At 41.8% G+C, this 14,247-nt stretch overlaps 1 protein-coding gene across 5 annotated transcripts in view; it reads right to left on the bottom strand.

Moving 5' to 3' along the window:
• The window catches only part of usp47 (ubiquitin specific peptidase 47), a 227,780-nt gene that overhangs the window by 74,894 nt on the left and 138,639 nt on the right, over positions 1-14,247 (bottom strand). For all 5 annotated transcript variants that reach the window (XM_063061574.1, XM_063061573.1, XM_063061576.1 and 2 more), the window contains 5 exons: positions 12,735-12,790; positions 11,102-11,214; positions 9,951-10,055; positions 9,146-9,353; positions 2,589-2,704 (listed from right to left, as the gene is read on the bottom strand). In XM_063061574.1, the coding sequence (XP_062917644.1) occupies positions 2,589-2,704; positions 9,146-9,353; positions 9,951-10,055; positions 11,102-11,214; positions 12,735-12,790 (598 nt within the window). The remainder of the gene's footprint in view (positions 1-2,588; positions 2,705-9,145; positions 9,354-9,950; positions 10,056-11,101; positions 11,215-12,734; positions 12,791-14,247) is intronic.

Below are 14,247 nucleotides of genomic sequence, written 5' to 3'. Positions count from 1 at the left end.
TATTCCGTCCGAGTAGCCTCCAACTTGATGGCATGAACATTGATTTCTCAAACTTCCAGTAACTGCCCCTCCCACACTCTCCTTCACCATTCCCCATTCCTGTTCCCCCCCCACCTTATCTCCTTCCCTGCCCATCACCTGCCTTTGTTACTGCTCCTCCTTCCCTTTCTTCCATGGTCTTCTGTCCTCTTCTATCATATTCCCCTTCTCCAGTCCTTCATCTCTTTCACCAACTTCCCAAATCTTTACTTCACCACCCCCGCCCCCTCGGTATCACCTGTCACCTTGTACTTCTTTCCCTCCCCCCACCACCATTCTCTGTCTTCTCTCCTTTCTTCCCAGTCCTGATGAAGGGTCTCGGCCTGAAATATCAACTGTTTACTCTTTTCTATAGATGTTCCTGGCCTGCTGAGTTCCTCCAACATTTTGTGCATGTCCCTCCACAGACGCTGCCTGGCCTGCTGACCTCCTGCAACATTTTGTGTGTTACTCCAGAATCCAACATCTGTAGAACTGTATCAACACCCAAGGTAATGCACTTCACGAGGTATTTTTTTTCCTACCTGCTAGGTAATTTTTTTCCTTGTGTCACCTGTATGAATTTTATATCTGCAACTCATCTTTTACCTTAAAATATTCACTTTCTTCATTACTGTCTGATAATAAATACTCTGTGTCTGTCCTATCCAGCTCCAGATACATGGATTAGATTAAAAAAAACTAAATGTTCATACTGAGCACATAGTCAAATCTGAGGCAGACCTAACAAGGATGTTGCCAGGAAAAAGGGAGGCTACAGAATGACTTAGACAGATTAGGAGAATGGGCAAAGAAGTGGCAGATGGAATAGTAGTGTCGAGAAGTGTATGGTCATGTACTTTGGTAGAAGGAATAAAGGCACAGACTATTTTCTAAACGGAGAAAATTCTAAAATCTGAGGTGTAAAGGGACATGATTCCCTAAAGGTTAACTTGCAGGTTAAGTTGGTGGGGAGAAAGGCAAATGTGATGTTAGCATTCATTTCAAGATGACTAGAATATAAAAACAAGGACATAATGTTGAGACATTTTAAGCAATGGTGAGGCCTCACTTCGAGTACTGAGATCAGTTTTGGGACCCTTATCAGAGAAAGGATGTGCTGACATTGGAGAAGGTTCAAAAGAGGTTCACAAAAATTATTCCAGGAATGAAAGGGTTACCATATGAGGACTAATTGATGGCTCTGGGCTTGCACTCACAGGAGTTCAGAAGAATGAAGGAGGAGGTCTCAATGAAACTTATCTCATTAGGCCACAACATAGTGGATGTGGAGAGAATGTTTCCTGTGGTAGGGGAGTCTAGGACCAAAGGGCACACCCTCACCCGAAGGACCTGTTTCTGTACTTTAGCCAGAGAGTTGTGAATCTGTGGAATTCATTGCCACAGGAGGCTGTGGAGGCCAAGTTACTGGGTATATTTAAGTCAGAGGTTCACAGATTCTTGATTAGTCAGGACATGAAGGGTTATGGAGAAAAGATAGGAGATTGGAGCTGTGAGGAAAATGGATCTGTCATGATGAAATGGTGGCGCAGACTTGATGAACCAAATAGCCTAATTCAGCTCCTATATCTTATGGTCTTTTGGACTTGAGTTCCTGATTCATAGGGAAAGGCTGATTAAGTAGGACTTTATTCCCTGGAGTGTAGGAGAATGAGAGGAGATTTGATAGAGGTGTACAAAATTATCAGTATAATGCAAGCAGGCTTTTTCCACTGAGCATGGGTGAGACTAGAACTAGAGGTCATAAGCTAGGGGTGAAAGGTGAAACGCTTAAGGGGAAGTTCTTCATTCAGAGGGTGGTGACAGTGTAGAATGAGCTGCCAGTGGAAGTGGTGCATGTGGGTTCAATCACAACATTTAAGAGAAATAAGGAGAGGGACATGGATGAGAGGGGTATGGAGAGCTATGGTCTGGGTACAGGTCAATGGCACCAGGCAGCTTAATAGTTTGCCACTGGACTAGATGATCCAAAGGGCCTGTTTCTATACTGCAGTGTTCTATGACTCTATGACCCTCACCACTCAGAACATGGTCTCTTCTAATTATGAACACTGGAGAGGAGGTATGGGAACCTGAAGACCCATACTTGGCATTTTAAGAACAGCTGCTTCCCCTCTGCCATCAGATTTCTGAATGAGCCATGAATACCTCACTATTCCTCTTTTGCACTCTTCAGATTGATCACATTTTCATCAAAACATTACATTGAAAGGCATCATTTACATGAACAACCAACACAACCCCAGGACGTGCTTGGGGCTGCAAGTGTCGCCACATATTCTGGCACCAACATAGCATGCCGACAATGTTCAGCAGAATTAATTTATAGTAATTGTTTATGTCTTGCGCTATACTGCCGCCACAAAACAACACATTTCTGACATCTGAAAGTGATAATAAACCCAAATGTGAACCTGGTATCTGAGCTAGTGTTGCTCATAGCCAAATACTCAACCTACTGAGAGGATGACACACTGTACAATCCACAGATGCAATACAACTCCAAGCACACAGACAAACTCGTGAATCTAATGACCCACAGCTCCTACCTGGGAAATGATCTGTTTGAACTCGGCCACTGTTTGGTTAAGATAGGCCCGAACACTGATGGGCGGAGCCAGCGTTTCTGTCTTCAGGTCAACCACGTGCACCTTCACCATCACTTCTGAACAAAAAGTAATGGATGAACATGAGATGAGCAGGAATGGCAGTGGCAGGCTTGCTCTGCTGCAGACCTTTGCAAGCACCATTTTATGGCCTCTACTGACACTGTTTCAGCTACAAACAAACCTCTGAAATGGAATACAGTGGATTCCGGTTAATTGGGCCACCAGTTAATCAGGGCAGCTGCTTATTTGATACGGCTCTTAAACAATAAAAACTAATTGAGAAAATAGTCAGGACTCCCTTCATTTATTTGGGACACTATGCTGCTTAATTGGGCAAAGGACTATTGCCAAACAGTTTCTAACTTCCATCAATTGCGTGTACTTGTGTGGCTGTTAAGACACTACACTGTGCTTAGAGTGAATAGTTTTAAAATAGTGTCAGCTGTGTGTACAAAAAGCAGTGATTCCTGTCACTGAAGTTGGTGAGAAATAAGCAGTAAGACAATTCAGAACTGTATTGCTCACTGTGGTTTCAAACATTCAGGCTTGGAGATGCCAAAAATGCCAGGAGTGAAAATGAAACGATTTCACTACTTCAGCAAGTTAGGGACTACAAAGAGTTTGAAGATATCGACAATAATTTTGAATGCTACAGTGAAAAATGAAGATTTGAAGGAAGCAATCTAAAGCATTGTATGAAGGCAGGGCTTTATCTGCACAAGGTGTCTGCTCTGATTTTGTTCATTTACCGTCAATCTATAGAACACAGCAGTGTATTCTGATTGAATTCCTCTGTCAATAACTATTAGGAACTAATACAATTTTATAGTACTATTATAGTATTGGTGTTGTTCTAAATTTGTTCTGCGCATTTCATTTAAATAGACAATCTGTTACTCAGTAATAGAGCAGTTTGATTTTAATACACGTTTTTAACTATTTCCATGAAACTTTGACAAATTGAGGCAGCAGCTTAATTGGATCAAAATGTACTGGTCCTGATGTGTCCCAATTTACTGGAATCCACTGTATTTTATGATGACTATTTCCAAACTTAAAACATGTATATTTAGTGCCTCTAAAACACGTAACACTTAGTCAGTACACACAAGGAATTGCCCGAGCCTGAGTAGTTTTTTCTTTGTGCACTGAATTTTTTATATTAAATTGTCAATTAAGCAATGAGTAAATTCCGTAACCACACAAAGACATTCAACGGATATGCACACATGCTTTATTCTGAACTTAGAAGAATAGCGGGCAGGGAGAAAATATCATTGAAATCTATTGAATATTGAAAGGCCTATCTGGAGTGCATATGGAGAGAATGTTTCCTATAGTAGGTGAATCTAGAATCAGGGGGTACAGGCTCAAAATAGAGGGGCATTCCTTTAGAACAGAGATGAGGAAGTATTTCTTTAGCCAGAGGGTGGTGAATCTTTGCCATGGATGGCTGTGGAGGCCAAGTCATTAGATATATTTAATGTGGATGTTGACAGGTTCTTGATAAGTCAGGGTATCAAAGGTTATGGGGAGAAGGCAGGAGAAAGGGGTTGAGAGGGATAATAAATCAGCCATAATGGAATGGCGGAGCAGACTAAATGGACAGAATGGCCCAATTTTGCTCCAGTGTCTTATGGTTCCTTTTAACTTGCAGATATTCAGGGCAAACTGATACCACTGTTATTTAGGCATCACCAACACAACCTCCACTCAGCTCTAGAGACATAGCAGTACGAGGTACACCAGCAACTCAAATTTACCAGACTGTATACAGCGATTCCAACCCACATTTGCTCCCCTTACTTGCAGAAATAAGGCAACTCCACTTCAAAACATTTACTCAAACACAAGTGTAAGACCCAGAGCTCAGAGTTGGTGTGTGAAAATAATCTTTACTGCAACCACACCCCGGTTTCCTTGTGCAGTGTCTGGTGCTAATGATCAGTGTGATTCTTGTGTCTGCGGTAACAGAAGAGTGGACAAACTTAGCAGGAAAACAGTGGACGATGCCGATGCATTAAATTAGCTTTATTTGTCACATGTACATCAAAACATAGTGAAATGCGGTATAAGCATCAATGACCAGAGTCTGACGATGTGCTGAGGGCAGTCCGGAAGTGTCACCATGCTTCTAGCACCAATAAAGCATGTCCACAAATCACTATCCCTAACCCATACATTTTCGGAATGTGTGAGGAAACCCATGCAGTCACAAGGAGAATGTACAAACTCCTTACGGGCAGCAGAGGGAATTGAACCCTAATCGTTAGCACTCTAAAGCATCATGCAAGTTGAATGTTAGCTCATCACTATATCTGAAAGAAACTGTGCTCTTGAACTGCTTATCCTCAATTGTAAAGTGCAAGAGTATAAAGAATGAGCAATGTTATCACTATGTTTCCTTCAATAACTGATAATAAAAGCCAAAGCAACTACGTTATTTTTAGAGAAACACACAAAATGTTGGAGGAACACAGCAGGTCAGGCAACAGCTATGAAGGGGAATAAACAGTTGGTGTTTCAAGCCAAGATCCTTCATCAGGACTGGAAAGGAGGGGAGCAGGATCTCAGCCTTAATCATCAGCTATTTATTCCCCTCCAGAGATGCTGCCTGACCTGCTGAGTTCCTCTAGCATTTTGTGTGTATTGCTCTGGATTTCCAGCATCTGCAAAATCTCATGCATTTTTTTTTTAAGTTGTTGCCAAAGTCAGTACTGATCCAGTGGTGTTTTTTTTTCCCCACCCGAAACTCCAACAATTCCTTTCCATCCAGAGATGCTGTTAGAGCCACTGAGCTCTTCAGCAGGTTGATTGTTGCTCCAGATTCCAGCCGTCTCACATCTCCAATAATTTTCTAAAGATTAGCTTTGGTATGTGTTCTGAGGTTGCTTATTCTACCAAACAGAAAATTCAGCAACACACTGGATACTGGAGGAACACAGTGGGTCAGGCACCATTTGTAGAGGGAAACGGACAGTTGACGTTTTGAGTCGAGACACTTCAATAGGACTGGGGAGAAGGTGGGTGGAGGACCTAAAGTAGAATCTCTTCATTGGCTCAGACTTGTTGGATTTGTCCTGGAATTAGTGGGAATAGAAGAATGGCTCTACTGTGGAGTGAATAAGTACTCTGTGGTCGATCATGGATATCGCGTCCTAGCTGTCATACCAAGCCAGGTCAGTATGATATGGACAGCAAGCTGTTGCCCTGCAGCAGGCTCCCCCTCTCCATGCAGCTGATGAATGCAAAGGAACAATAGAGACCAATATAGTTTGGCACCAGCGGTATCACAGGAGTTGCCAGTCAGCGTTGAACTCAATGTAGGACTGCCTTAGGGCCTCCAGCTCCAGATTTTCCCCTGGGGTTTACTCCCAAAGCTTTCCTCATGACAGGGTATAGCCACAAGTCGGTGGAGGTTTGAGATCAGATTCTTCTTTCTCCTAGATGAGCTGCCAACCATGGCTGATAAGCCCCATCTGCCCGAAGTGCCAGCAGCCTGCCTTTCCTCTTTTCTCCTGTCAGTAGAAACTGTTCCGCTGGGCTCAGGAGCTAAGCCACAGGTGAAGGCCAGGAGCTAGACTTGGCTTTCAGAAGATATTTGAGACACATGCCATAAGGAGCATTTAATAGATAGTGGGAGCTTATCCCCACTGCCTCCCCACCTCCGGCTATGACAACCTTAAGGAAATGCCTCCAGATCACATTTTACAAAAGGAGTATTACAAATGTGCTTCATGTTCAATCTGACATAAGGAGGGAACAAAGTGGTCCCCTCTCAGATGCAGGGCGAGTTCCTCCCCTAACCCTATGTTTGTCATGTGACCTTATGCAGCAAGACTTTGACAAAATCCTTCACAGAGTTGATGTTGATACACTAAAGTTTTGTTGTATCAGGGTTCTAGGCTCCTGACGGGAACGTACACAATGATTTGCATTAAGTGGATGGAATTACATTGAAACCAGGTGATCTGGAAACATGCCATGCCATCCTGAGCCGTGTTTCCAAAGCAAAGTCACCGTCTGATTTTCTCATGGTGTACAGAAAGAGATTCCAATCTCAGCACATTGGCCTGATGTGGGTTCAGTCACTTGCAGAATGAAATCTTGGCTCACGTCAATGCCCACGTGAAGACTGATTGCACAAGTACACTGGGTAGCTGATAAACAAACCCTGTAATAAATCAAGCATGGACTCCAGCTTTAGCTAATTTGAGGATTTGCATCGTCCTTCAGAGTGCCAAATACTGCCCTGGTGACAAGTGGATGTGGAAGATTTATAGCAGGGGTTCCTAATGCTTTTTTTATGCCATGGATCAATACCATTCAGCAAGGGGATCGTGGACCCCGGGTTGGGGACCCCTGGTTTAGAGTGTATGCAGAGATTGACCAGGATGCTGCCTGGTTCAGAGGGCAAGTATTATGAAGAAAGACTGAGTAAGATAGGTTTTTCCTCTTTGAAGCAACTGAGGATGAGAGGCATCTTAATAGAGGTGTACAAAATGATTAGAGGCTTTGATCAAATGGAAATGGTTAATACGAGGGGACACAATTATAAGATAATTGAAATATAGAATCAGAAACAAGAGAAAACCTACAGATGCTGGAAATGCAAGCATCACACACAAAACGCTGGAGAAACTCAGCAGGCCAGGCAGCATCTATGGAAAAGGCATTTCGGGCCAATGCCCTTCGGCAGGACTGGAGAAAAGGCTGAGGAGTAGATTTAAAAGGTGGGGGGGGGGCGGAGAGAAACACAAGATGAAATGCGAAACCTGAAGGGGGAGGGGTGAAGTAAAGAGCTGGGAATTTGATTGGTGAAGGAGATACAGGGCTGGAAAAGAGGAGTCTGATAGAAGAGGATAGAAGGCCATGGAAGAATGAAAAGGGGGGAGGAGCACCAGAAGGGTGGGCAAGGAGATAAGATGAGAAAAGGGAAAGGGGATAGGATGTTGAGGGGGGGGTTGTATTATTCTGGAAGCTTCTCTGGTATTGTATTACTTGAATAGGGGCTACCTAACTGGTTACTCTTACCTTCAAATATGAATGGAATGTGTCTTATCTATGGGTATAAAAAGAGCTGAACACGCAAGCTCACCATCGTTAATCTTTAACTTCTTTTTTCCCTTCCCTGTTACTGTCTGCTTCCAACTCTCTGCTTTATTAGTGCTTCATAAAACGATTGTGAAGAGACAAGTTTTGTGCTTCTTTCTTTCTTGAATAATGAATTCAGGGTAATATATGGTGTATTTTGATCATAAATTGACTTTGAAGTGGAGAAGGTTATTACAGGGATTATTGAGTTTATGGACCCTTTTTCAGGGTACCTAATTTCAATGGTTTTGGAGAAGATTTATTGAAATGGCCCTATGGATAACAGACTTCAGCAGCTGAAGACACTGGGATGCCCTCTTTTTAGGTGTTCAAAATGAACTTTGCAGCAGGGAGAATAAGAAACCACTCCCACCGGCAGGAGTAGTCTGCAACCAGAGAACACAGATTGAACAGAGCAAGGCAAAATACTGCAGATACTGGAAAGACAAAGCAAAGACAGAGTCCCACAAGTGCTCAGCAAGTCAGGCAGCATATGTGGTAACAGAAACAGGGTCAATATTCCAGGTTAAAGACATGATCAGAATGGATTAACATACTTGGCAAGAATTAGAGATAGCTCAAGAGAAGTATCATTTGAGCAGGTTAACTATGTCACCAAAGGCACTGGAAAATTTCTATAGATGTACTGTAGAGAGCAGTCTGACTGCTTGCATCACTGTCTGGTATGCACAGTATTGCAAAAAGCTGCAGAGGGCTGTAGACTCAGTCAGCTCCATCAAGGGGGCATGCCACCCTACCATCGAGGGTAACTTCCAAATATTACCCCGTCATTCCCTTTTTATTGGGCAATATTTTTATATAGAAATTCTACTGTACACTGCACAGTGTACTATACTAATGCTGCAAAACAACAAATCACCCATCATAAACAAGAGATTCTTCAGTTGCTGGAAATCTAGAGCAACAAACACAAATGCTGGAGGAACTCAGCAGGTCAGGCAGCATCTATGGAAATGAATAAATAGTTGATGCTTCAGGCTGAGACTCTTCATCAGGATTGGAAAGGAAGGAGGAAAAATGACGGAATAAAAAGGTGGGTGCTGCAAAACAACATATTTGTCGTCCTACAAGTTCATGACGATAAACCTGATTCTGGACTATGGGGTGATGATTATTGCTCCACGAGATGAAAGGATTTTGAAAACCGGCTTCTACAATTGAAGCAGCAAAACTTCACCAGGAGGTTTCAGACGTAAAGTAGGCTGCTCATTCAGGCAAGATTGAAGGGGTGCTTAATTGCTGCAGCTGCTAACCTTTTGAAGCAGTTTATCAGGAGAGCATTCCAAAACGAAAATGAAATTTCAATACAAGTTATTTCTATGCAGCCATTTGGAAATTAAAACAACTGCATTGCTTTCTTGGCACCAATACGAGAAACTCACCTCCTGACTTGTACGGTTGGAAAATCTGATCAGGTTGCTTCGTTTCCAGCAGCAAGTCAAACATATAAGAGGACTTGACTCCGCCCAGGAGTAGGCCCATAGGAGTATCCTCCTCACCCTCGTATGAACGCTCCAAGTAATCATGGAACTCATCGTACTTGACCAGCCGGCAGCAATCCAACGGAAGTACATCTTTTAGGCCCATAAGCTTCAAAAAAAAAGGCAGAGAGATAAAAGTTATCATTTACTGGTAAAGCATTTTTAACTGTGGCATAAACTCCAGAGTATGAACTCATTGGAGTTTAGAAGTATGTTTGGCAGGCGAAGGAGTATTAAAACCTACTGAATATTGACTAACTGAGAGAAAGTGAATGTTTCCTATAGTGAGGGAGTCTAGGACCTCAGAATAGAGGTTCATCCAATTATAACAGAGGTGAGGAGGAAATTTTTTTGCCAGAGGGTGGTGAATCTGTAGATGGCCGAGGAGGCTAAGTTATTGGGTATATTTAAAGCAGGGTTTGATAGGTTCTTGATTCATTAGGGCATCAAAGGTTACGGGGAGAAGGCAGGAGAATGGAGTTGAGAGGGATAATAAGTTGGCAGAGAAGATTTAATGGACCGAATGGCCTAATTCACTCCTGTGTCTTATGCATTCTCCACAAACATGCCAGCTGTGTTTCAGGTACAAGAAAATCAAGCAATTTTCTGTAAATGAAAATAGATTTTGGTTATTCTGCTTTGAAAGGAAGACAGCCACTCTCTGATGGAAGAGTACTTAAATTAAGCTCTTTCCGTGTGTTCATACCTTGCATGCAATCTCCACAGCCTCCCGTAACGATTTGTCTTTGTGGACCTCCAGTTTGTTCTCCATCATTACCTGCCGCACGGGGTGCATGCAAAATAGCTTAATCTGTGGCAGAAGAATTACACAAGCCATTAAGACAATTGATGAAAGTTGTTCTTTATTTTTATTTATTTATTTTTTTAAAGAAATACTGCATGGCAACAGGTTTGCCTCCCAACAAGTGAATGTATTTTTATTCGGACAATGCCGAGCTAAGATTCTCAAAACCTTAGGATGCCATGGTTGCGTAATGGTTAGCTAAGCACTGCTACAGCCTGAGGTTCAATTCCCACTGCTCTCTATAATGAATTTGTACATTCTCCCATTAATATACACCAAAGACTTATGGAAAATTTGTCACATGGATTTAACTGGGTAGCGAGGGTTTGTTGGGTTGAAAGAGTGTTGTTTCCTGCTGCTGTCTGTAAGACGTTTGTACATTCTCCCTGTGACCGATTTAAATCTCCTCTCTCAGTTCAAAGATGTTCAGGTTATAACTAGCTAGTTGTGGGCAAGTTGTGTTGACACCAGAAGTGTGGTGATACTTCCGGTCTACTCCCATCACATGCTTGTTGATGCAAAAATCTCATTTCACTGCATGTTTTAATGTACAAATGACATAATACTAATCTTTCAGAAAGAAGGTGCATCTGGAATGGGATTTTTTTTTGCCATGGGTGGTGCTACCAATGTCAAAACTCACCCACCCTATAAACCTTGCCAAGTTCTCATCTGTACACCAGTTCTCCTCTCTCATCCCACAGCTGCCTGTTTCTCCCTCATATGTGCTGATTTTCACCACATTAAGCTCATCGCTATATTTAACTTGGGTCTCAGAGCTTGAAATACACCAACAGAACCCAGGAACTGTTACAAGGGTTCTGTTCTTCCTTTTATATTTAGCAAAAAGCTGCTGTCTTTATAATAGTCAGAGCACTACAGCACAGAAACAGGCCCTTTGGCCCATCTAGTCCACAACAAACTATTATTCTTCCTCTCCCATCAACCCACATGACAACCATAGCCCTTCATATCTCTCCCATCCACGTAGTTTATCGAAAACAAAAACTATCTCCAAAATAAAGATGTTAAAGCGTGACTAAGTATAATACCTTGCAAGTGTTGCGTTCAATTTCCTTCTGCCTTTTTTCTTGTTCTTCTGATTCTTTCTCCTTCTGGACCAGATGTTCAATGTGCTTTGGAAAGTCATGCACTTCCAAGAACTCTACCAAAGAAGGAAAGTTATGCTCTGTACTCACACAGGAAAAATAGCTAAACATTCAAGATGTTCTTCTTGCGAGCTTGCATTATGGGCCATCATGCAACAGTAATTAAAGTTTTTAAGGCGTTACTCACTAAAATTACAGGAGTGTGGAAAAGCAGGAAGTGAGCGGATGGACCCTTGGATGGATAAAGCAAACACTAGTTGCTGATAAAGGGACCGCACTGAACCTTGGAAGTGTTTTTGGGCACATGTCTATCGTGACCTCCTCTGGCATGGTGACAAATTTGTTTGGTAATCTGTGGGTAGGCCATATATATATTTTGTTAGCTTAAATGTTTGGAACAGTCACTGTATTGGTCTAAACAGCCATTTTACAATGGCCATGCCCAGAAAATGCCAAGGACAACAAAATACACACCCAACAACGTGAAGAGCAGAATTTCTTGGAAAGATTTACTTTGGAGGGAAATATCAGAGAAGATTCACGTGTTAGAAATCCTTAAGGGAAAAAAACTCTCAAAATACTAGAAATTGACAAACTCCAGAGTCACATCTACGGTGTAGAGAAAGGACATTTCAACGTTGGTCTTTATGGTCTTAACCTTGAAATTTATGGAATTGGTCTGTAATCAGAATCAAGCTTATTATCACTGACATACGTCTTGAAATTTGTTGTTTTGCAGCAGCTTTAAGGAATAGACAGAGAGTTTAACAGAAGAGCATCTGAGGTTGGGACAAATGCATCACATTAAATGTGTATCTCGGTGACCAACAGCTTTATGGCGAGGCATGACTTTATGTGGCCACAGATGCACAAGCATTGCCGAGGAAACGATCACTCTGCAAAACATTAAAGTGCCAATAAACTTCACAGCCTTGTAAGACCCTTTTTAAAGCCCAGAGACTTGTAAAACAGGAAGTACAGTACCCAATGTGCAAACAACAAACTCACAAAGCAACATCAGTGACCAGATGTTTTCCTGTTGGTGCATGGCAATATTGATCCAAGAAATCTCCTGCTCCACCCAAGATGGTTGCCTGGGTTCATCAGATTTCTGAACGGACTAGGAACATGACCTCACTTTTTGATTTCGCACACTACTTTTAAATGCTTATAGTAATTTGTATATATATTGAACTGTACTGCTACCATAAAACAAATTTCTCTACAATATGACAGTGATAATAAACCTCCTTCTTCTTAAGACTTAATATCAGAAAGGCTGAATTACATTCAATACTAACTGAAAGATACCCTTTCACTGCACAATTCAATCAAATCTCTGTCCATTTCAGCCATAAGTCCAGAGTATCCTGGTTCATATCTCCATTTTTAGAAGTTGACAAATGACTGAATGAAGAAGGCAAGGAATCATGGGCAACACAAAAGTGGGCAAAGGTTAAACTTGTGCAGTAAAAGGGAAAAATATTAAAGAATATTCCTGCAGCAAACAGCAAGAGGAGTAATGCTGTGTTGTGTTGAAACTTTTTGGTAAATGTGGTAAAGTAAATTCACTCACTTGCATTCCTTGTGGACTCCTTTTGTCTGTAAATTAACATGTACGCATTGGTCGAGCTGGTGAGAGAGAAAGTTCAGCTGTTAGCAACACTATTCTCAGCTCAGAACTTGCTATATTAGATAGCAGATAACTTCGAACCTGATCCCCTATGAAATATTCATACACATAGCAAATGCACACTTGCTCTGGCTCTTACTGAATTCCTTACAACTGCCACAGCGGAATACCACAATAAATAGGAAAACGTAGGCACACATTGTACAGTGCAGTAACACTTGTTTTCTCCACAAATGAATGATGCCATTAACACAACTATATTACTGCAGCTGCTCATATCTTCACAGTGTGGCAAGGTTTTAGTGATTCAAACTGAACAGGGGTTTTTATTTTATTTTATTTAGAGATAGAGTGGGGAACAAGCCCTACTAGCCCAACAAGCTGCACAGCTCAGCAACCCACTGATTAATCCCAGCATAGTCACAGGACAATTTACAATGACCAATTAACCTACTAACTGGTACATCTTTGGACTGTGGAAAGAAACTGGGGCACCCAGAGAAAATCCACGCGCATATGGGAAGGACATACAAACTTGCTGACAAAGGACGCCAGAATTGAACTCTGAACTCTGGCACTCAAGTTGTAATAGCATCATGCTAACTACCACGCTACCAAGGTGCCCACTTTCCAATATTAGTGAAATCAGAGAATCTACCTCAAATACTTAGAAAGTGATAGAAATCACTAAAGTAGAGTTAGATATTCTGGCCTTAAAAAAAAATTAAGGAACTCCGTTTAATTGAGTGTTATATCTCAACGCATGGAGTATAAGAAGTAAGGTGGATGATCTTGTTGCACTACAAGAGATTGTCAGGTATAAAATTGTGGCCATCACTGAATCGTGGCTGAAGGATGGTTATTGTTGGGAGCTGAATATCCAAGGTTACATATTGTATTGGAGGGATAGGAAGGTAGGCAGAGGGGGTGGTGTGGCTCTGCTGGTAAAGAATGGCATCAAATCAGTAGAAAGATGTGACATAGGATCAGAAGATGTTGAATCCTTGTGGGTTGAGTTAAGAAACTGCAAAGGTAAAAGAACCCTGATGGCAGTTACATACAGACCTCCCAACTGTAGCTGGTTGTGGACCATAGATCACAACAGGAAATAGAAAAGGTGTGTCAGAAGGGCAATGTTATGATAGTCATGGGAGATTTCAACATACAGGTCAACTGGGAAAATCAGGTTGGAAATGGATCTCAAGAGAGCAAGTTTGTTGAATGCCTATGAGATGGCTTTTCAGAGCAGTTTTTCGTTGAGATTGCTAGGGGATCAACTATTCTGGATTGGGTGTTATGTAGTGAACCGAAGGTGATTTGGGAGCTTAAGGTAAAAGAAATCTTAGGAGGCAGTGATCACAATATGATTGAGTTCAACTTGAAATGTGAAAGGGAGAAAGTAAAGTCTAATGAAGCAGTACTTCAGTGGAGTACAGGAAATGATTGTAGTATGAGA

Source organism: Mobula hypostoma, chromosome 11, assembly GCF_963921235.1.
Source record: "Mobula hypostoma chromosome 11, sMobHyp1.1, whole genome shotgun sequence".
In the NCBI taxonomy this organism is placed as follows: domain Eukaryota; kingdom Metazoa; phylum Chordata; class Chondrichthyes; order Myliobatiformes; family Myliobatidae; genus Mobula; species Mobula hypostoma.
The sequence above is the reverse complement of the archived record's forward strand: the minus strand, read 5'-3'. Positions and strand labels throughout refer to the sequence as shown.